Source organism: Salvelinus namaycush, chromosome 21 (genome assembly GCF_016432855.1).
Source record: "Salvelinus namaycush isolate Seneca chromosome 21, SaNama_1.0, whole genome shotgun sequence".
Taxonomy (NCBI): Eukaryota; Metazoa; Chordata; class Actinopteri; order Salmoniformes; family Salmonidae; genus Salvelinus; species Salvelinus namaycush.
Genome location: NC_052327.1, coordinates 12,342,477 through 12,367,010, shown reverse-complemented (window position 1 = coordinate 12,367,010; position 24,534 = coordinate 12,342,477). Strand labels below are relative to the sequence as shown.

Here is a 24,534-nt window from a genome sequence, read left to right as displayed (position 1 = left end):
ATCCTCACAGCCTGTGGTCTGCCCATCTGGAAGTTCAGGGTCGAGTTGCAGAGGGTAGTGGCCAGACCCAGGGCTCTGAGCTTGGAGGGGACGATAGTGTTGAATGCTGAACTGTAGGCAGTAAACAGCATTCTCACATAAGTGTTCCTCTTGTCCAGATACACTATGTGGACACCGTGTCAAATGGAGTCAGCTACTTCAGCCACACCCATTGCTGAGAGGTGTATAAAATCGTGCAACCAGCCATGCAATCTCCATAGACAAACATTGGCATTAGAATGGCCTTCCTGAAGAGCTCAGTGACTTTCAACATAGCACCGTCATAGGATGCCACCTTTCCAACAAGTCAGTTAGTCAAATTTCTGCCCTGCTAGAGCTGCCCCGGTCAACGGTAAGTGCTGTTATTGTGAAGTGGAAACGTCTAGGAGCAACAACTCAGCCGCAAAGTGGTAGGCCACACAAGTTCACAGAACGGGACCGCAGCCTGCTGAAACGCGTAGCGTGTAAAAATTGTCTGTCTTCGGTTGCAACACTCACTACCGAGTTCCAAACTGCCTCTGGAAGCAACATCAGCACAATAACTGTTCATCGGGAGCTTCATGAAATGTGTCTCCATGGCCTAGCAGCCGCACACAAGCCTAAGATCACCACGCGCAATAACAAGCATCGGCTGGAGTGGTGTAAAGCTCACTGCCATTGTACTCTGGAGCAGTGTAAATGCGTTCTCTGGAGTAATGAATCACGCTTCATCATCTGGCAGTCCGACAGACAAATTTGGGTTTGGCAGGTTGCAGGAGAACACTACCTGCCCGAATGCATAGTGGCAACTGTAAAGTTTGGTGGAGGAAGAATAATGGTCTGGTGCTGTTTTTCATGGTTCGGGCTAGGCCCCTTATTTCCAGTGAAGGGAAATCTTAACACTACAGCATACAATGATATTCTAGATGATTCTGTGCTTCCAACTTTGTGGAAACAGTTTGGGGAATGCCTTTTCCTGTTTCAGCATGACAATGCCCATGTGCACAAAGCGAGGTCCATACAGAAACGGTTTGTCGAGATCGGTGGGGAAGAACATGACTGGCCTGCACAGGGCCCTGACTTCCACCCCATCTAACACCTTTGGGATAATGCTCTTGTGGCTGAATGGGAGCAAGTCCTCGCAGCAATATTTCAACATCTAGTGGAAAGCTGTCAAAGCAGCAAAGGGGGGACCAACTCCATATTAATGCCTATGATTTTGGAATGAGATATTCAATGAGCAGGTGTCCACATACTTTTGGTCATGTAGTGTATGTTACGGTCGTGTGAATAGGGATGGAAATGGCATCTTCCATGGATCTAATGGAGCTGTAGGCAAATTGGAGTGGGTCCAGTGTGCCTGGCATGCTGGCCTTGATCTAAGCGAGATGCGGCAATATTCATTTGGGTATGTCACTTTGTTTTTCTTGGGCACTGGGACGGTGGTGGTCTCCTTAAAGCAGGTGGGGACTACAGCCTGGGAGAGGGACAGGTTGAATATGTCCGAGAAGATGCTTGCCAGGTGGTCAGCAAACACTCTGAGGACGCAGCCAGGGATGCCATCTGGGTGGGTCCCTCACGTCAGCCTCGGAGAGCAAAAGCACCTGGTCTTCTGGAGCAGCGAGAGTCTTCCTGAATGGCTCAGTATTGTCTGCCTCGAAGCGAGTGTAAAATGTGTTAAGCTCGTTTGGGAGGGAGGCTTCGTTGGGCACCGCACAGCTGGATTTTCCTTTATAGACTGTGATAGTCTGTAGTTCTTGCCACATGTGACACAAGTCTGAGTTGTCGAACATAATTTCAAGTTTGAGACTGTCTTGTCTTGTTGTGCCCCTAATGGTTTTGTGGAGTTCGTACCTGCTTGCCTTGTATGCGTCGTGCGGCACGAGTCATCGAGGTTAGTTCTGCTGACATTGAATGCTGCAGTACGGGCTCTCAGCATTGTATGGATATCTCATATTTATGTATGAACTTCTACAATTCATAGTTTGTGGTTTTTAAGTAATTTAAATGTTAAGCTACAGTATATTGTCCCATGCTCACATTGTGTAATTTACTGATGGTCCCTAACGAGCCCCATATAGATATCCAAAGTGAATCCAAATTTACTATGGCCAGTGTGCACGGCATTACGATCGAGTCATGTGCAGAGAGCTCCAAATGGATGATTACTTGGGTGCTGCCAGCTGTGGGCATGTGGGCAAGATTTAAATGAACCCAATCGAAGGAAAACTGTTGTGTACCCTTCATTCCGTGACATACCTTTTTTTTCCGAATTCTATTGCAAAGGTCTGTTTAGGACGAGATGACATTTTATGACTAAAATAATCGAATTTACACTTTGTAGTACATTTTGAAGCTAGAATAAATGTTTCTGACTCAGTAATGCCACATAGGCCGTTTTCAACCAGAAAAGTTTTTGTTCCCAACAGAAATTAATGGTAAATAATGTATTGTGTTATCTTGTAGTCACTTTTATTGTAAATAAGAATATAATATGTTTCTAAACACTTCTACATTAATCTGGATGCTACCATGATTACGGATAGTCCTGAATGATTTGTGAATAATAATGAGTGAAAAAGTTATAGATGCACAGATATCATACCCCCAAGACATGCTAACCTCTCACCAATACTGCAGGGGAGGTTAGGATGCTGGGTGTCAAGCAATAGTGGGCCAGGTGCTAAAAACATTTTAGATTGGGACTAGCACTTTGAAAAAGAGTCCGTAGAAGTGGGTTTTAAGAGAAGGCCTGTTTTAAAAGTTCTGAGTGATGGAGTGGCTCTCAGAAGGTCAGAGAGCATTCCATGGGCGAGGGGCAAGGGAGCAGAAGGCTTGGTCCCCCATAGCTCGGAGGAGTGTCTTGGGGACTTGAAGCAGTGCGAAGTGGCTCGCTGCTTGAGATGATGTCGCTGATTTAAATCAAATCAAATTTGATGTAGGTGGAGCAGTTTCCATTCAGGGCTTTAAATACTATCAGGATTTGGAAGTTGATCCTGTAGTTGACCGGTAGCCAGTGGAGTTGGGCCAGGATCGGGGTGATGTGGTCTGGCCAGGACCTAACAGCACTGTTCTGGATTAGTTGGAGCCTCTGTAGTGATTTGGTAGGAATGTCCCCAAACAGCGTATTGATGTAGTTGATCCGAGAGAAGATGAAGTCGTGGATGAGTTTCACTACATCTGGCTAGGAGAGTGATGGTTTGACCCGGGCAATGTTTTTAAGATGGGAAAATGATGTGTTACATACAGTCATTAAAACTAATTTTTCAACCACTCCACAAATTTCTTGTCAACAAACTATAGTTTTGGCAAGTCGGTTAAGACATCTACTTTGTGCATGACACAAGTAATCTTTCCAACAATTGTTTACAGACAGATTATTTCACTTATAATTCACTGTATCACAATTCCAGTGGCTCAGAAGTTTACATACACTAAAAATTCCAGAAAACGATGTCATGGCTTTAGAAGCTTCTGATAGGCTAATTGACATCATTTGAGTCAATTTGAGGTGTACCTGTGGATGTATTTCAAGGCCTACCTTCAAACTCATTGCATCTTTGCTTGACATCATGGGAAAATCAAAAGAAATCAGCCAAGACCTCAGAAAAAAAATTGTAGACCTCCACAAGTCTGGTTCATCCGTGGGAGCAATTTTCAAACGCCTGAAGGTACCACGTTCATCTGTACAACAATAGTATGCAAGTATAAACATCATGGGACCACACAGCCGTCATACCGCTCAGGAAGGAGACGCGTTCTGTCTCCTAGAGATGAACGTACTTTGGTGTGAAAAGTGCAAATCAATCACAGAACAACAGCAAAGGACCTTGTGAGGACGCTGGAGGAAACAGGTACAAAAGTATCTATATCCACAGTAAAACGAGTCCTATATCGACATAACTTGAAAGGCCGCTCAGCAAGGAAGAAGCCACTGCTCCAAAACTGCCATAAAAAACCCAGACTACAGTTTGCAACTGCACATGGGGACAACGATCATACTTTTTGGAGAAATGTCCTCTGGTCTGATGAAACAAAAATAGAACTGTTTGGCCATAATGACCATCGTTATGTTTGGAGGAAAAAGGAGGAGGCTTGCAAGCCGAAGAACACCATCCCAACCGTGAAGCACAGGGGTGGCAGCATCATGTTGTGGGGTGCTTTACTGCAGGAGAGACTGGTGCACTTCACAAAATAGATGGCATCATGAGGCAGGAAAATTATGTGGATATATTGAAGCAACATCTCAAGACATCAGTCAGGAAGTTAAAGCTTGGTCGCAAGTGGGTCTTCCAAATGAACAATGACCCCAAGCATACTTCCAAAGTTGTGGCAAAATGGCTTAAGGACATCAAAGTCAAGTTATTGGAGTGGCCATCACAAAGCCCTGACCTCAATCCTATAGAAAATTTGTGGGCAGAACTGAAAAAGCGTGTGCGAGCAAGGAGGCCTACAAACTCTGTTACACCAGCTCTGTCAGGAGGAATGGACCAAAATTCATCCAACCTATTGTGGGAACCTGTTGGAAGGCTACCCAAAACGTTTGACCCAAGTTGAACAATTTAAAGGCAATGCTACCAAATACTAATTGAGTGTATGTGAACTTCTGACCCACTGGGAATGTGATGAAAGAAATAAAAGCTAAACTAAATCATTCTCTGCTATTATTCTGACATTTCACATTCTTAACATAAAGTGGTGATCCTAACTGACCTAAGACGGGGAATTTTTACTTGGATTAAATGTCAGGAATTGTGAAAAACGGAGTTTAAATGTATTTGGCTAAGGTGTATGTAAACTTCCGACTTCAACTGTATTTGTTTTATGTGGGCATCAAAGAACAGAGAAGGATCAAACTTGACTCCTAGGTTGGAGATGACAGAGGACAGGTGGATGGCCTGGGCGTTGATTTTAGGGCAGATGTTTCCAGCACTGATGACCTCCTCGGGTGTCCCAGTAAGCATAGCCTCAATCTTGCTACTGTTCAACTAGTGGAAGTTCTCTTTCGTCCATGCCCTGATGTCCTCTAGGCAGATGTTTTGCTAGGGCAGAGATGGTGTCCGGTTTGCTGTTAATTTAAACCTGGATATCAACGTAGCAGTGAAAGTTGATGTTATAATCTCTGAGGATTTGCCCGAGAGGGAGCATTGCATGTAAATTAAAAACAAGATAGGCTCCAGGGCTGACCCCTGCGGGACGCTGCGTGTGACTGACGGTGTCAATCTTTTTCTTGAAAAAATCTGAGACACAATTGCACTGCAAAGATGAGGCTGCAGGAGAGCATGAGTTTGCAGGGTTGAAAAGGCAGTTGATGGTATAGAACAGGGTTCTGGAGTTACCTTTGTTACTGTCAATCATGGCAGAGAGGAAGGCTGATCGTGCTGCTTTTAAGGCAGCAGGGTAGCTTGCCTAGTTGTCTTTATGACTCTGATGGGGAAGAGGTTCCCAAAAATGTTTCATTTAAAAGGCTCCTCCAGTAAAATAAGAAACAAGCCAAAAGGATTTGTGGAAAAGTGAAGTTTCCTGACCCAAAAGTATTTCATAAATAAAAAGGGGTGGGGGAATCAACAATGAAATATTCAGTTGACGTTCTGAGCATTTCAATAACCTTGCCGTGACAGATTGGATGTGTTTTTTCCCCACTTTTTATTGCTTTAGTTTAAAACAAATGAGTCAACACTATAATATACAAATGAAATAACGCGTTACACTAAACAATTGGTAGGCAGATGCATTAAATAATATTAATGAAATAAATACATTGTACGAAAATTAGACAAAGACATTCCTTTCCATTCTGTAAGCTTCCACTACCTACAACATCCAAACAGAAAAAGGAGGTGGGCCAATATTTTTTGGGGGAAAATTCAAATAGACTTTTTATTTTCGCTGCCGAGCTATTGAATTTGATTAGGTCTTTGTACCCGCATAGCTTTCTGGTTACTCAGAGTAAACCTCTGGGTATTCAGGTACCCGAGAGCCAATCACATCAACTCGGTACCGGTACCCTGTGTATATAGCCAGGTTATAGTTACTCATTGTGTATTTATTCCTTGTGTTATTATTTTTCAAATTTTATACTATTTAAATTTTTGTTTCATCTGAATTATTGGGAAGGGCCCGTAAGTAAGCATTTCACTGTTAGTCTACACCTGTTGTTTACGAAGCATGTCACAAATACAATTTGATCTGATTTGAAGTCAATAAGCTCAGCGAAACCTGAGATCTGAGTGGAGACAGATTGGAGAGACATCTGGGCAGTGCTTGACTTGGGCAGGAGCTCAATGGAGCTGAGTACCGGCACCTAAAACATTCTACTGCTTGAGCTCCTGATCCTCTTATAGAATATTATCTATAAAGTATAATGGAGCTCCTTTACCTAAATATAAACAGTACTGACACCCAAATTGAACACCGGCACATATTTTAGTTCAAGTCAGGCATTCAAGTGGGACATTTCATTATCTGATGGACATATGAACCTTCCTACTGAGCAACAGCCTCGCAATGTCACATTCAGATGGGGAAAAGGTTGATGACATGGGGTTAAATTTGCACTAATATATACATGTGATATTTATGATATAACATTTGCAGCTTGAAATAGATAATAATACTTATTTTGGGACTACACTGTAAAGTTGTTGGACCGTTTAGGATTGCATAACTAAATAGGAACCCTTAAATTTTGTTGAAGTTTCAGGGGGATTTTTTTCAAGTAACACAGGATAGAGCTGTCAAATTTGATATGTGGATAGCTAGCTTTTAATTTGTTCTAATCCTGTTGGTAAGTAACAACAAGCAAGAAGATGATATTTAATACCAAAATATGTTGGAGACGTTCATAGTCCATGTACTGATCTAGTGATGCATTTCACTCAAGCTGTAAGTTAGCGCTATAAGTAACGTTAGCAAGCTATGGACTCCAAATGGGTGGCCACCATGCTATTCGCTTAGCTTGCTATCTTGTAACGTCAGCTTGGTGGCTGATAAAATCATGCCATTTATGCTCTGCATTTTTATTATAAATTGTGTTATTGTTACAGAATTTAAGCACAACCAGCTTGCTAGCTTCAGAGAGAACATGCAGTTTGATGTTATTACAAAGTTGGCCTCTGGGTAGCAGTATATGCGAACTAAATGTGACTGCTTGTTTCAACCAGTTTCAGACCTCCAATCGTGGTCCTCCTCTAGATGTGATGTCGGATAAACGTCAGCGTGCAAGGGTCCAGGGCTCTTGGGCCAAACCACTGCCCAAACAACCACGTCCAACAGGTTTTCTCTCTTGTCATGCAGACTAAATTAGACCAGGGCCCATATTCACAAAGCGATTCCGTATAGGCTGGTCTAGGATCAGTTTTACCTTTCAGATGTTAATGATTAAGAAAGATTATATGGGTGGTGGGGCGGCTCTCCTACTCTGAGACACTTTGTGAAAACAAGTCGAACTCTCCTACTGTAATTTTGAGAAGTTCCATCCATGGTAATATGCATGTTTTTAAATGGTCATATGGAGGCATATACATTTTCTTTGGCAGGAGCAATTTCCAGTTGCAGCACTGTCGTGATACCAAGTGCCAATCCACCACCTGCAGGTTGGGGAGTGGGACAGCGGATGTTTGAGTATCAACAGCCTGCTAAGGTAAAAAAACAGGATTGGAGTTTATTGTGTTAATAATAGATATTTTCCGAGAGAAGAAGTTTTTGATTGAGGTGTCGCCATTGACGACAGATTAAATCAGCCTTGGGCTGACAAGGATCAACTAAAAAGTTCCCCTTCTTTCTTTCTCTCTCCTTTCTTTCCCTTGCTCAGCCAGTCAGAGATGTCCCTACGGAGAAGGTGATAGAGTGAGTAACTTGATCAAACAGTCATCTTCTCTACTCCGTCATTTAAACAACCCAAATTAAAAATGGTTACGCATAGTGGAAGTATAACAACAATTCTTTACACATGCACCCTTTCCTGTTCCTCAGAATGGGGGGTGATTATGAGATCAGCCATTGTCCATCAGGAGTGTCAAGGTGAGTTCAAATCTAATGCATAAGGAGGTCCAATAGACATTGGATCAACCATATAAATGACAACAGGGTCCTGTTCATTAGGGGAACACCGTAACAAAACGTTTCACAATGGAAAATTAAATTGTGCTTTTCTTTCTTAATTTTTTTCTTTTTTTGGGGGGGGGGGGGGGGGGGGGGGGGGGAAGTTCAGATAATACCTCTCCATTTCAAACTGTTTCCTTCCATTTGTGTCTACTGTACACAACCCAGAATCTCTGTCAGCTACTGCCTTCCACCCACTTAACCAGTCTGCTTCCCCATTCAACAATTCTCTACCCCCCCCCCCCCCCCCCCCCCCCCCCCCAGACTGAGGCTGATCCATGGGTTCCTACCACCAGAGGAGGCTGACTGGGCCTTCAGTAAACTGCTAGCAGAGCTGCCTTGGTCTCAAAAGACTAACTACAGACAGGGTAGGTTGACAATTATGTCTCCAAGGATAGACCACAGAGCAATACTGTACACACAGCCTATAGACGTGAGCAAACTGAATTTTTTTTTTATGGGTGCCATGTTGGCATTGGAAGTTTCTCCCAATTAGAATGTTATTGTCATGGAACGTTTGGTACCAATGTAAGATCGACCATCCCTGTACAGCTGACCCGGGATTCAATCTCAACAACAATTCCTATTCTCAAGCTAACATGCTAATCATTGCCCTACCAAAACCATAGCTATCTACATAGCCTCATTTACCCACCGTTCCTTCCCATTTTGACCACGTGACGGAAGGACTGGATCAGGACAAGTCTTCTCCAACCATAGGTCACGGAAGGAAAAGAGACAAGGAAAGATCATTTAAGTGGAATTGGAACCCAGCCTTGAATGAAGTTGCATCAGATTTCCCATTGGTCTCTGTTGGATTGAATCCAGCCACGTTCCATCATTGAGCAAGACACAGTAGCAGACGACAACAACACGAAGGAGGCGCATGACTCAAAACCATTAAGCCCAACAAGCATATGTAGGAAGAACATGGCCCAGCCGCTGCCCCTCACATTGTGTCAACACGAGTCAATTGTGACATCTAGGTTCAAGAGGAAATAGAGGGGGTGCTACTGCTACATACACACACACTATATACACACACATACTACACACATACACCCACTCCTCTTTATAGCCTTGCTGCACATTGACTCACTTTTTCCTACTCAAGCAAGACTCTAAATAGGCTCTACATGACTAAAGTTGTGTTCCAAATAGCGCCCTATTCACTAAAGAGGGCACTACTTTTGACCAGAGCCTTAAAGTGGCGTGTATTCATGGATGCCAATAATCCAAAGCCTGGCAGATGGCGATATTGATCTGGTATTGATGGTTTTGTCTTACCATCCAAACACATTGTATGCAGCTGGCAATACATTCGTATCCTAAAACATTCTCCATTCAGGCTGCCAAGGTGTTGATTTCCTCCTTAACTAGAGTTAATGGCGAGAAGAATTTGGAAAATATGCATACTTTCTTTATGAAACACAATTTTCCGCCACCTTGCTAGTGGCTAATGCTACATCCCGATGTTGCGCCCTGTGTACAGCCAGGGGTGAACAACGGACTGCTGCAACTTGATTGGCTGAACGCGATAAGCAACATCCGGGACTAGCATTCCTAGGCATTAGCCACTTTAGCATGGTGGTGGAAAATTGTGTTTCATAAAGAAAGTTATGCATATTTTCCCTGTTTGTTAACTGCCTTCTCGCCATTAAATCTAGTTAAGGAGGAAATGTTTTAGGTACGAATTGGTTCACGGGGATACGAGTTTATTGCCGGCAGAAATACAATGCTTTTGGACGGTAAGATGGAAATGACTCTATTGCCATCTGCAAGCCTTTTTGCTAGGATGCCAAGGGAAGCCAGGCTTTCCCCCAAATTTTACCACGAAAGAATGTATAAAATAATTTATTAAGTCGCTCTGTGTTTCATAATTGTCCTTTAATTCGCCTAGTGGCTGAATGCATCTCACCGGAGAAAACATCAGTGAGCGAAACGGCGCCCCTCTGTCTCAGTATGTGTAGTCCCTCTATCTGATGCTGTCTGGTCAAAAAGAGTATGACATTGTTGCTGCCCATAGCTTTAAATTCAATAGCAATGGAAGCCAGTGAGCATTTGGCCTCCCTTGATAAAAAAAAATATAAATATAAAAGAAAAGACAATCAGCGTTGAGCTGAACTGAGTGAGCTCCAAACTGAGTGCACCAAAAGGAAGTGTCAAGGGAAGCCAGTTCGGATTTGGCTTCACACCAATCACATCAAAAGCAAAACGTCATTGACAGAAACAATGTGAATTGTTGCATCTCATTGTGTCGTCCTCCGGTGGCTAGCTAGCTAGCTAAAATCGGTACTTTCGTAAATTAGCCGTGGATGGAGATAGGGATTTGGACTTGTGGACTTGGTGTACCGGCCAATGATTGTAACGGCAATTTTGATCCAACCTTAAATTCATACATTGTGCCCCTACCCTGAGAGGATGGAAGTTCAATATGTAGCTAGATGTACATTGTAGGCTCACATTAACTAGCTGGCTCATCGTTACCGATGAAAGTAAGCAAGCCTTTTAGCCAGGTAGCGTAGTCTAGGACAACAAAAACAAAACGCGTGTAGGCTACTCTATACGGAGTCATAGACCGTTTTGCTAACTTGAAACAAAGGACGATGGCATTGGCATTCCTCAGTCTACAAGTAGGATGACATGTTTTTTCTACTTGAATGGATACATACACACACACACACACGCATGCACACAGATTTAATTTGAAATCAGTGTTATGGACAGCCACATGATGATTAGCTTAAGTTGATTGGACAAAATTTGTTTATGATATCTTTAAGTTGTCACGGTATTAGACTAAGCATAGGTGATTTGATGATGTCGAAATGGTGAGGGAATGATGTTGGCGGCAGAAGCTCCTGTTTTTTTGTGACTTGCAGTAATTCAGCAATGGTTCTAAATCAATAGTTGTTTAGTAGTCCGAAAATGTTGGAAACATTAAATTGCTTGACCATGCTGTAGGTCATGAAACTGTTTGTTACATTCAATATTTGCTTTGTGGACTTCACCGGATAGATGTTGCTCTCAGGTTTTTTGATGAAACAAACATGTGGTTGAATTTATTCTGCTTACTGTGACTGTCTTCTAGTTGTCTCGCCCTTATGTAACAATGTTGCTTCCGTCCCGCTCCTCGCCACAGCCTGGGCTTGAACCAGGGACCATTTGCACACATCATTAACTGCCTCCCACGAAGCATTAGTTACCTATCGCTCCACAAAGCCGCGGTCCTTGCAGAGCAAGAGAAACAGCTACTTCAACGACTCAGAGCGAGTAATGTCACCAATTGAAACGCTACTTGGGGGCACTGCTAACTAGTTAGCCATTTTACACCGGTTACACTTATATTGAACAAAAATATAAATGCAACATGTAAAGTTTGGTCCCGTGTTTCATGAGCTGAAATAAAAGCTACCAAAAGCTTATTTCTCAAAAATGTTGTGCACAAATTTGTTTACATCCCTGTTAGTGAGCATTTCTCCTTTGCCAAGATAATCCAACCACCTGACAGGTGTTGCATATCAAGAAGCTGATTGAACAGCATAATCATTACACCGGCGCACCGTGTGCTGGGGACAATAAAAGGCCACTGTAAAATGTGCAATTTTGTCACACAACACAATGCCACAGATGTCTCAAGTTGAGGGAGCATGCAATTGGCATGCCCCCTGACCAGTCATGTGAAATCCATAGATTAGGGCCGAATGTATTGATTTTTCTTGTATGAATTGTAACTCAGTAAAATCATTGAAATTGTTGCAAGTTGGATTCATATTTTTGTTCAGCATATATATCACGGTGGTGTATAAACTAACGGGTAATAGAGCAAACAACGCAATTATCACAACACACCGGTTGTAATATGGCTTTTTTCCTGGCTTGGCTTCCCGAATGTATTTACCCACGCACTGCTACTGGACCCAAAAGTAGTGCACTGTGAATGGAATAGGGTGCCATTTGGGTTGCACCCCTTGACTGACTAGAGTTTTGTTTATCCTTGTCCTGATATCATCTTTTTTATGGGTACAGTGAAAGGTTTTGTTTTTAGCTATAATAAATGAAGTCATGTCTAAATATTTGCTTTGGGCCTAATGTATGAACTGTGAGGTCTCAACTCGAGGACCAGTGGGACAACGTTTTGACTTTGTGACTGTTTTCTTTTACGAAATGCCCAAATGGAGCTCTGTGAGAAATGTATTAGTGCTTGCTTCCATAGAAAAGAGCGATGGAGCAAGGTTTTATAAAGATGACCTGGGAACTGCAGGTTTGCCACATTTGGGGTGACTATTTCATGGCACAAAATAGTTTATCTTTTGCACCATGAAAATGTCGCACTTGGAGTAAAACAAAGCAGTGGAAGGCACTTAGAACAATGACCACATTACTTAGCCCACACACTGCCAAATATGGATGCAAATTATGATGTTTTTTGGTAATTTCTCAAGAAATCAAGTACAACTTATGATTAAATGCTCTATATATATATATATATATACACACACACACACACAGTATCAGTCAAAAGTTTGGACACCTACTTATTCAAGATTTTTTTCTTTATTTGGACTATTTTCTACATTGTAGAATAATAGTGAAGACATCAAAACGATGAAACAACATATGAAATCATGTAGTAACCAAAAAAGTGTTAAACAAATCAAAATATATTTTATTTACCCTTTGCCTTGATGACAGCTTTGCACACTTGGCATTCTCTCAACCAGCTTCACGAGGAATGCTTTTCCAACAGTCTTGAAGGAGTTCCCACGTATGCTGAGCACTTGTTGGCTGCTTTTCCTTCACTCTGCAGTCCAACTCATACCAAACCATCTCAGTTGTTGACGTCGTGTGATTGTGGAGGCCACGTCATCTGATGCAGCACTCCATCACTCTCCTTGGTCAAATAGCCCTTAGACAGCCTGGAGGTGTTTTTGGGGTCATTGTCCTGTTGAAAAACAATGGTAGTCCCACTAAGCGCAAACCAGATGGGATGGTGTATCACTGCAGAATGCTGTGGTAGCCATGATGGTTAAGTGTGGCTTGAATTCTAAATAAATCACTGACAGTGTCACCAGCAAACCACCCCAAAACCATCACACCACCTCCTCCATGCTTCACTTTGGGAAGCACACATGCAGAGATCATCCGTTCATCTACTCTGCATCTCACAAAGACATAGCAGTTGGAACCAAAAATCTCAAATTTGGACTCACCAGACCAAAGGAGAGATTTCCACCTGTCTAATGTCCATTGCTCGTGTTTCTTGGCCCAAGCAAGTCTCTTCTTATTATTGGTGTCCTTTAGTAGTGGTTTCTTTGCAGCAATTTGACCATGAAGGCCTGATTCACGCATTCTCCTCTGAACAGTTGATTTTGAAATGTGTCTATTACTTGAACTGTGTGAAGCATATATTTGGGCTGTAATCTAAGATGCAGTTAACTCTGCTGCATAGGATAAGTTCATTAGAGGTAACTCTGGGTCTTCCTTTCCTGTGGCGGTCCTCATGAGAGAGAGTTTCATCATAGCGCTTGATGTTTTTTGCGACTGCGCTTGAAGAAAAGTTCAAATTTTTCACATTGACTGACCTTAATGTCTTAAACTAATGATGGACTGTCGTTTCTCTTTGCTTATTTGAGCTGTTCTTGCCATAATATAGACCTGGTCATTTACCACATAGGTCTTCTGTCTTCTTGTCACAACACAACTGATTGGCTTAAATGCATTAAGAAGGAAAGAAATTCCACAAATTAAGTTAAGGCACACCTATTAATTGAAATGCATTCCAGGTGACTACCTCATGAAGCTGGTTGAGAGAATGCCAAGAGTGTGCAAAGCTGTCATCAAGGCAAAGGGTGGCTACTTTGAAGAATCTCAAATATATAAAATATATTTTGCTTTGTTAAACACTTTTTTTGGTTACTACATGATTCCATATGTGATATTTTATTGTTTTGATGTCTTTACTAGAAAATAGTAAAAATAAGGGGGAACCCTGGAATGAGAAGGTGTCAATTTTTGACTGGTGCTGTATATATTTAAGTATACATCACCATTTACAATGACATTACTGGGACCTGAAAATACACTGTTTTGTTGTTTACTCTACATATGTATTAAACTTTATATCACTACACTATTTATTATTGTCCCTGACAGAGCTCCAACTAGTCATGATTTCTAATTTTTGTCAAATTGCCTTGACACAAATACAGTACCAATTTAGAGATGTTTCACTTGGCCCTGCCCGCCCAGCTCTATTGAATCACCTCATTTGTGTCTGTGCAATGTGCATGCACTACAGTAAGTGATTGTGTGTGTGTGTGTGTGCGCGCCTGCACCTCCGTATGTACAGAAAATGTGCTTCTATCACTAGGGTCTATTCAAGAACACAGGTTATTCATGCAGTGTAACTGTATTGTCACTGTGTTGTATAGGTGAGGCCTATGAGGAGCCCAGGTTAACCTGCTGGTATGGAGAACTGCCATACACATACGCCCACTCTACTCTGGAGGCCAACGCACAGGTATGGTATATCTCCACCTCCTGCTGCATGACGGTAAAAGTGGAGCTGAATTGAATGAGCGTTGTGCCTGCTTGTAAAAGAGATTTGACCATTTCCTCATGTGTTTCCCCTTTACCTCAACCACTTTTGCTCTTTACCATTTCTCTCGGACTCTTGCGTTCGCTCTACCTCACTCTTCTTGTTCCTCCTTTTACTCTCCTCCTCTGCCAATGTGTACACTAGTACTGCTCACACAACAGCAGCTTATCTATATACTTATTCCCTATCCCCTACTACCTCCCTAAGAAATGCTAAGCATATAAATAATCAGTGAACATGGTGAAACACTGTTAAAAGAAAAGAGCACTATTAACATCTAACATGAGCCGCGGCGCATAACCTCTTTCTCCCTCTTCGCCCTTCTCGCCCTCTCTCTCAGTGGCACCCGCTGCTGGTCACCCTGCGCTGCGCCGTAGAGAAGGCGAGTGGCCACCGTTTCAACTCGCTGATGTGTAACCTGTATAGGAACTGCAAAGACAGCATCGGCTGGCACAGTGACGATGAGGTCGCGCTGGGCACCCGGCCCACCATCGCCTCCCTCAGCCTGGGAGACATAAGGGTGTTCAGCCTCCGCAAGCAGCCTGCACCGGTAAGACTGGGATCATGGGGGAGAGGGAGATGGAGGGATGAGAGACAGGGGATATAAGGTCCACCATCGCCTCACTCAGCCTGGGAGACATGAGGGTGGGGGGAGATGGAGGGATGAGAGACAGGCAGGGGGGATATAAGGTACACCGTCGCCTCACTCAGCCTGGGGGACATGAGGGTGGGGGGAGAGGGAGGGAAGGGAGAGACAGGGGATAAAAGGCCCACCATCACCTCCCTCAGCCTGGGGGACATGAGTGTTCAGCCTCCACAAGCAGTCAACGCCTGTTAGACTGGAGGAGAGATGGAGGGACGGGTTACAATCGTGTAGGGATGAGGTTTCGCTCTGTTTGGAGTACCCCCGAAATACCTCATATGTTGATTTTACCAGTAGGCCTATGTTCCTATGGGTCTTCCTAAGTACCCCCTATGGAAATGGGAAGTACTCACAGGGGTTCATGTATGAGCAATGATTCTTCTGCCATTTCCATCCTTGGGCAGGCTGCCCAAGTCTTTTTTTCGGGTTGCCTTAGTCCAAACAGTGTCAAAAAAGAAAACCATTTGTATTTATTTATTTTTGGGGGGGATGGAAAAACACTTTCAGTGTAAACTTAAACGACTAAAACTAGATATAAAGTATGTATAAAAGATAATGGACCTATATATATTTTTTAAGTAATATAATCTTTGAGAACTAATTACCAAAATAAAAACTAGACAGTCACTGCTATTTAGCAGTATTCATTTTATGTTTGAGCAAAATAACATGCTATTAGCCATGGCAAATGCATAGCTTTAAATGTAAGCTGTGTAGAATTGCAGGAAATTAGCTTTAAACTGCAAAAATTGTTTCTGCTTCATGGAGAAATGTGTAGAATTGCAGGAAATTGCCATAAAAATGCACAAATGTCTCTACACCACCACGATGGGTGCCTCTAAAATGGTCTCAAAAATGTTTTGTTGTGCAAACCACGCTCATTGCTACGCCCACCACCCAAGCCCCTTTTTGAACCAGGAAGAAACCTCTATGAGAGTAGTTTGCCATAGATTACTTTAGCCTAAATCTGGACAGTTAGCCATAGTCTTGTTAATACAATGTTATTACCCAAATGAAAGAAATACTACAGTTTACTATATAATACTACAGTTTTAATGTAAAATTATCAGTGGTGTAAAGCACTTAAGTAAAAATACTTTAAAGTACTGCTTAAGTCGTTTTTTTAGGGTATCTATACTTTATATTTAGGGTATCTATACTATTTATATTTGACTACTTTTACTTCACTAAATTCCGAAATAATGTACTTTTTACTCCATACATTTTCCCTGACACCCAAAAATACTCGTTACATTTTGAATGCTTAGCAGGACAGGAAAATGGTCTAATTCACACACTTATCAAGAGAATATCCCTGGTCATCCCAACTGATGATCTGGTGGACTCACTAAACACACATGCTTCATTTGTAAATTATGACTGAGTGTCACATGCTGACCATACGCGAGCGTTGCAAAATACGTTTACACATACATGTTATTCAATCATTGCACTCCCACTGCTCGTGCGCCTCAGCGAGCGTCTGCGTGGCCAGGCACTATAAAATAAATTGGTTCCATTTGTAACGCTCAACGCGCTGCAAGTCTAGCCTCTCCCATCTCCTCATTGTTTTTTAGGAGCATATACCCACGTGGGTGATTGAAAGATGAACTTAGGTCTACACTCCGGGCGGTTGTAGTAATGCTGTAAATTTGGTTTCCAACCGCCATATAAAGTCCAAAGAAGAAAAAGAAGACTGAAGGAAGGAGGAGAGATGCCGAGAAACGAATTCGGTTTCCCGTTTTATCTGTGAATTAATTGTCGGAGTAGAGGACCTTGTTCATTTCAGGTCAAATAACAACCCAATGTTTATATACCAGGACAAATTAGCTAGCAGCAGCAAGCTAGCTAGCTAAATTGCCATAAATGTTTAATGCTTTTTGACCTGTCCCCAAATTAGTATAATTGGTTCAAAGTTTTTGATATTTCAACCTGTGTGTTCTGATCGCTTCTGGTGTGGGTGAAGAAAATCAACGTGCACGCGATGGTGCACGAGGGCGCACGTCTGGTTTGGTCAGCATGTTAGTGTGCCACTAGCTGTCCGTAAATTTACATTTAAAAAAAGTAAATGGTGCCGTCTTGTTTGCTTAATATAGGTAATTTGAAATATTTATACTTTTACTTTTGATACTTAAGTATATTTTAGCAATTACATTTACTTTTTGTACTTAAGTATAATTAAAACCAAATACTTTTACTTACTCAAGTAGTATTTTACTGGGTGACTTTTACTTGAGTACATTTTCTGTTAAGTTATCTTTACTTTTACTCAAGTATGATGTACTTGAGTAATGTCCGCAAATCACGACACTTTTTTAACTATAGTAAATACTACAGTATTTAATTTGCATATAAGGTACCCTGCCCATTCCCCTGCCGCATATCCCAATTTGTGCCACCCATAATTGAGAAACCAACATGCCAAGTATAGACCATATATTGTGTTCCCTACAGGTTATAGTAAAGAACAGACGCTCAGACCCCAGTCCTACCTACAAGTTATGAAACATTTGCTCTTTTACTATTTCTCCAGGAGGTTTCCTCAAGGAGAAAGCCTGCACTTCAATGTCAAAGATAATAAAACAAGAACACTATAGTAAATACTACAGTATACTACAATCCGCTACAATCCGTAAAAGCACTACATTAAAATTACTTTAGTATATAATACAGTTTTCTTTTACTACAGTATTTACAATATAGTTTACTGTAAATACTACAGAATACTAACAGTATTAACTGTATTATTTTTGCGGACTTAAGTCTTTAGTCCGCAAAGACAATACAGTTAATACTGTTAGTATTTACTGTAGTATACCGTAGTATTTTTTTCATGTGGGTACATCAGTGTTTATACTCAGCTACTTTCTAACTAGGTGGTAACACTCATCCATCATAATGTAGATGAACTGTGCTCGTTGTGTAAGTATACAGAGGTGATATGTGGTGTTAGTTTGTACCCTAGACTCAGTATGTGTGTGTATACATTTGTGTACTCGTGTGTGTCAGGAGGAGGACGGGGACTACACGTATGTGGAGAGGCTGCGGATCCCTCTAACTCACGGCACTCTCCTGATGATGGAAGGAGCCACTCAGGATGACTGGCAGGTAAGCCCGGCTAATCAAATACAGGGACACACCCTAACAACACCATCTACAGGTAACTGCCAAAATAAAGGAAACTAACATAGTGTCTTAATAGGGCGTTGGGCCACCACGAACTGACAGTGTCTGGTACTCTAGTGGAGGGATGTGACACCATTCTACCACGAGAAATTCCATCATTTGGTGTTTTGTTGATGGTGGTGGAAAACACTGTCTCACGTGCTGCTCCAGAATCTCCCAGAAGTGTTCAATTGGGTTGAGATCTGGTGACTGAGACGCATTGTTTTCATGCTCATCAAACCATTGTGACCACTCATGCCCGGTGGATGGGAGCATTGTCATCTTATGTGGGGATAACCATGGTAGACAAAAATAGTGGCCTGCCCATCATTTTTATACATGACCCTAAGCATGATGGGATGTTAATTGCTTAACTAACTCAGGAACCACACCTGTGTGAAAGCAACTGCTTTCAATATACTTTGTATCCCTCATTTACTCAAGGGTTTCCATTATTTTTACTTGTATGTCCCACACAGGATGACTGGCAGGTAGGCCAGGCCAATCAAACACAGGGACACGCCCCAACAACACCAGGTCGTGTTCATTAGGGCACACAATGGAAAACATTTAAAAACAGAAAACAAAAGTGAATGTTTTTTTATTGGATATATATATATATACATATATTACATTTTGTCGACAAGGTACACACGTGAATGTAAAAGTGAGTTTATAATTATTAGGGATATTTCTTATTCACAATTTACATTTCACAAATACATATTGGCAATTGAGTTAGCTAGCTATAAAGCTCATGTTCATTCATAGATCATGGTCCCCCAAGAACGATTGACCGAACATGTACACTACCAGTCATAAGTTTGGACACACCTACTCATTAAAGGGTTTTTCTTTATTTTTACTTTTTTCTACATTGTAGAATAATAGTGACGATATCAAAACTATGAAATAACACATGGAATTATGTAGTAACCAAAAAAGTGTTAAACAAATAAAAATATATTTTATATTTGAGATTCTTCAAAGTAGCCACCCTTTGCCTTGATGACAGCTTTGCACACTCTTGGCATTCTCTCAACCAGCTTAACCTGTAATGCTTTTCCAAAAGTCTTGAAGGAGTTCCCACATATGCTGAGCACTTGTTGGCTGCTTTTCCTTCACTCTGCAGTCCAGCTCATCTCAATTGGATTGAGGTCGGGTGATTTTGGAGGCCAGGTCATCTGATGACGTACTCCATCACTCTCCTTCTTGATCAAATAGCCCTTACACAGCCTGGAGGTGTGTTGGGTCATTGTCCTGTTGAAAACAAATGATAGTCCCACTAAGCGCAAACCAGATGGGATGGCGTATCACTGCAGAATGCTGTGGTAGCCATGCTGGTAAGTGTGCCTTGAATTCTAAATAAATCACTGACAGTTTCACCAGCAAAGCACCATCACACCTCCTCCTACATGCTTCACGGTGGGAACCACACATGCTGAGATCATCCGTTCACCTACTCTGCGTCTCACAAAGACATGGCGCTTGGAACCAAAAATCTCACATTTGGACTCATCAGACCAAAGGAGAGATTTCCACCTGTCTAATGTCCATTGCTCGTGTTTCTTGGCCCAAGCAAGTCTCTTCTTATTATTGGTGTCCTTTAGTAGTGGTTTCTTTGCAGCAATTCGACCATGAAGGCCTGATTAACACTGTTGATGTGTCTCCTACTTGAACTCTGTGAAGCATTTATTTGGGCTGCAATTTCTGAGTCTAGTAACTCTAATGAACTTATCCTCTGCAGCGGAGGTAACTCTGGGTCTTCCTTTCCTGTGGCGGTCCTCATGAGAGCCAGTTTCATGATAGCGCTTGATGGTTTTTGCGACTGCACTTGAAGAAACTTTCAAAGTTCTGGACATTTATTGACTGACTCATGTCTTAAAGTAATGATGGACTGTCGTTTCTCTTTGCTTATTGCCATAATATGGACTTTGTCTTTAACCAAATAGGGCTGTCTTCTGTATACCACCCCTACCTTGTCACAACACAACTGATTGGCTTAAGAAGGAAAAAAACTTAACAAGGCACACTTGTTAATTGAAATGCATTCCAGGTGACTACCTCATGAAGCTGGTTGAGAGAATGCCAAGAGTCTGCAAAGCTGTCACCAAGGCCAAAGGGTGGCTACTTTGAAGAATATCAAATATAATATATTTTGATTTGATTAGCACTTTTTTTTGATTACTACATGATTCCATATGTGTTATTTTATAGTTCATACAATGTAGAAAATAGTAAAAATAAAGAGAAACCCTTGAATGAGTAGGTGTCCAAGCTTTTGACTGGTACTGTAGCTTGCCTGTCCCTGGCGCAAAAAGGTAGAGAAACACTGATCTATGCCAATAGAAGTGTTTTGGCATTCAAAATCATACGTTTTATCGACCTTGCCAGGAACAACAACCCAGTTAGCCGACTGCTAGTGCTAGCCACGTGAGCGTGTTGCTATCTAATCATATGGTATGTCATAACAGGCTTTAGTTCTAGTGGGTTATGAGTTATCAGACAACAGCAAAGACTTTCTAAAGTAAAGAACATTATGTCTGTCTCTGTCGTTCTGAGCTTTTCTATCAGACAAGGATTTCTTAAGAGAGAGAGAGAGAGAGGGTGTGTTTGTGTCTAGACTACCTCCTTACACTTCCAGTGACCTGAAACGATAGAACAGTGTCTGCAGTTTTATGACCCTAGCCCCCATAACAAACTGCACTTATTTATGACTGTTACACTTATGCTGTTTTTCTATTATACACAAAGAATGCTGTGTGATGTAAAGTAAGAGAGTTCCCAGACAGATTGACAGCCAGACCGAGGGATTGATAGGGAGCATGAGGAAGGAAAAATGACGTCAGATTTAATGATAGCAATTTATTTGCTCTCAGGGTCCAACGTGTGTGTGAGAGTGTGCACGTGGCTGTGGTCATCTGTGGATATCATTGGTGTATATGTGGATGATTGTGTGTGTCTTCGGGTCGGATCACACCGCCGGACCGTCTGTCTCCGTCACTAGGACGGTAGGAGCCATTTATCCTGTCAGACAGTGGAGTCTTCCAATCCTGCTGGACCCCGTGTTCTCCCGCTCCACAGTCAGTTCCCGTAGTTTCCTGGCCTCGACACTGGGCCCTAGAGAAGCGCCACTTGAAAGACCCACTCCTTAATTTAAAGAGAAAGAGACAGAAACGTATTCAGACCAAAAAGGTCAGCTGCGTTTTATGGCAACATCTGACAGGAGTCCCATCCCAGAGAATTCAGGAAAGTACACATTGGATTGCCGTAGTTAGTCTGGCCCCCACCTTGCCCCCACTTACTCAAGCTGCTTTTCACACAAAACCACCCAGTGCTTAGTTAATTCCCCATTTGTTTGAAACGGACACTAAACATTTAGACTGGGACGTAGATCTTGTTGTGTAACCGCTGCGATAACTCTCCCCCCGTCTAAATCCGGACTGAGCGGTTGTCTTCGCCAAGACTCGTTCCCTGGTGACAGTTTTTAGATAAACAACGAACAATGTATCTGATTTTGGTTGAAGTTGGAGGTGAGAAGTTGGACTATGTCTGCCAAGTCACTAGTAAGACATTTTGTGTGTGTGTGTATAAGAGAGTGAGAGGGAAGTGAGGGAGAGAGAATGAAATAGTCTCCGGTCTCTGATACAAGGCCAAGGAGCAGTAGGACAAAGGACTGATGTTACTGTCTGTCTGTGTTGTATACAGTGTGTGAGCTGTGCATGTGTTTTGTCTCTGGACTTAACTGCGCTATGGGAAGGCTCCTTAAAGTGACGGTGGTTAAAACAGGAAAAACCAAAGTAGTGGAGGTACTTGACTAACGCAGTTCAGTGAAGTCTCTCTAATACACAGAACTGTTATATGCTTTTGTTGTCCTCGACAGCATTCAGTGGCCAAAGAGTACCACGACCGAGGGCCTCGTATCAACCTGACCTTCCGCACCATGTACCCAGAGCCTGAGGGACCGAGACCAAGGGCCGGACTACCACCCCAACACTAAACACACTGTCCTTCACAAACACCTTCACACTTAACACTCTGGGTGGGACTGCTATAAAGAGTGGTAATGGAAGATTGTGTGGCGGAGGAGGAGGAAATGACCTCAACCCTTGATGGACATCGTTAAATACACTTTATGGGATAGTGAGGAAGATGAGTGTTGACATCAGGGGAAAATACAAGCTTAAAACCACCAGACAAGATTTGGAAGGAGTTGTCAACGTTTACAGTTATGCTCACTAAATATGTGGAGTAGATTTAGCCTTAATTATATCCCATAACAGATTAGTTTGACAACTATAGTTTGTGTGGACTGGAATCTCGGGGGTCTCTGAAGGCCTTATGAAGTTAAAATATAATTTTGAATAATTTGTCCCACATTTATTTATTTGAGAAGGCTAATCAGGAAAAGATGGAGGTGGAGTTTTGGCTTTCTACCTGGTTGCCTTTCAGTTAATATTTCTTTGGCTTCACATTTAGATTTTGTTTAATTAGGTATTCTATTTACAATTACAAGTCATAATTTAATACCCCTTGGTTTGTAGCCGTTTGAGAGAACATCCCAGGTATATAAAATGTGAAAGAACAACTAGTGGCCAAGTTGACCAAATATAGCCCTGTTTATTTTGTAACACGAAAGGATGAAGTTGTTGTTTTGAATGTTTGGTAAATAAAAACAGAGCGAGAGAATCATACTTTTTTTAGCAGATATTTAGCAGATATTATTGCGGGTGTAGTGAAATGTTCAGCTTGCAGACGTTTGAAAAGATCTCTTTCATTATCACCGTGTATAAGGAGGAGAAACACGTTGGTTAGCGGTTCTGCCTTCTGTTTGCAACCTTTTTGTTCATGCCATTACATTTCATTTTAAATGCCTTCATTTCATTTTCAGGTATTTTCAAGGCCATTTATAAGGCATTATCAAGGCACATACCCAACAGTGTGCCCTGGAGTAAGCTCGTACCGAGATAATATCTTATTCAACGGCCGAGTGGTTACATGGGTATAGCCATCACACCCATCACCTTACCCTCAGTATGTAGAAGTCCCATTTGAGGGCCTGTGAAGTTTTATGTAGAGATAAATTAGCCTCAGTCCTCACACACATCACAGCTTGGACCTGATGCTGAGAGAGTCATGGCCCCACACTAAGGTGATACAGGTAGCTGCCAAAATAAAGGAAACACTCCACACACACACAAAGCGTCTTAATAGGGCGTTGGGCCACCATGAGAACAGCTTCAATGCGCCTTGGCATAGATTCTACAAGTGTCTGGAACTCTATTGGAGGGATGTGACACCTTTCTTCCACAAGAAATTCCATCAATTGGTGTTTTGGTGGTGGAAAACCCTGTCTCAGGTGCTGCTCCAGAATCCCCCATAAGTGTTCAATTGGGTTGAAATCTGGTTACTGACACACACCCTTTAAACCCCCTATGCTCCTTTTGAGACCCCTGTTTCAAAGTCACAGATCTCTTCTACCAATGTTTGCCAAAATAATGGGCAATTGGGCATTTTTATACATGACCCTAAGCATGATGGGATGTTAATTGCTTAATTAACTCATGAACCACACCTTTGTTTTGGCAGTTACCTGTATATTCAGTACCATGGGGAAAGTTTCCCCTTCACAACCGTGGACCATGGAGGGCTCCCCTCTCCCCTCGTAACTACAGTAGCCAATTTCATTACTCCAACCTAAGCAGAATGTCTCCTCTTAGTTTGGTTATCCATCTGGTTCATTTGTGTTGACATGCACATGTACGTAAGGTAATACATATTTCGCAACGCACCTGGATGTTGGAGAGAGAAATGTATGTTATAAAATGGACGTAAGTTTGAATTTATTTAATGAAAGTTGTTAAATCTCAGTAATACATCTATTTTTGCAACACACTTAAAGGGGCATTTCCCCCCCCCCCCCCCAATATTCATCAGTCCATTTTTTTATACAGTCCCACGTTTTCAGTCCCAAGTTTTCAAGATATCATTGTCCTCTTGCCCA

General features: G+C 42.0%; 1 protein-coding gene and 1 non-coding gene across 2 annotated transcripts; both read left to right on the top strand.

Moving 5' to 3' along the window:
• Window positions 1-6,726: 6,726 nt before the first annotated feature.
• Window positions 6,727-23,224, top strand: alkbh3 (alkB homolog 3, alpha-ketoglutarate dependent dioxygenase). Its single transcript, XM_039017196.1, has 10 exons — window positions 6,727-6,805; window positions 7,182-7,293; window positions 7,557-7,660; window positions 7,832-7,866; window positions 7,993-8,040; window positions 8,386-8,489; window positions 14,556-14,644; window positions 15,063-15,272; window positions 18,375-18,473; window positions 22,414-23,224. Exons 2-10 carry the CDS (start codon window positions 7,218-7,220, stop codon window positions 22,528-22,530), a joined length of 882 nt encoding a protein of 293 aa, XP_038873124.1. The 5' UTR covers window positions 6,727-6,805; window positions 7,182-7,217; the 3' UTR covers window positions 22,531-23,224.
• On the top strand, window positions 17,870-17,924 carry LOC120066865. The gene has a single exon (XR_005478845.1). It is a non-coding gene; the product is annotated as a U7 small nuclear RNA (small nuclear RNA).
• Window positions 23,225-24,534: the final 1,310 nt, after the last annotated feature.

Bases quoted from the DNA above. Each gene is read 5' to 3' on its own strand.
- alkbh3 (XM_039017196.1), top strand. From the start codon at position 7,218: ATGTCGGATAAACGTCAGCGTGCAAGGGTCCAGGGCTCTTGGGCCAAA. The intron at 7,294-7,556 runs GTTTTCTCTCTT...TTTCTTTGGCAG, and splicing joins CAAACAACCACGTCCAACAG to GAGCAATTTCCAGTTGCAGC. The intron at 18,474-22,413 runs GTAAGCCCGGCT...TGTCCTCGACAG, and splicing joins CCACTCAGGATGACTGGCAG to CATTCAGTGGCCAAAGAGTA.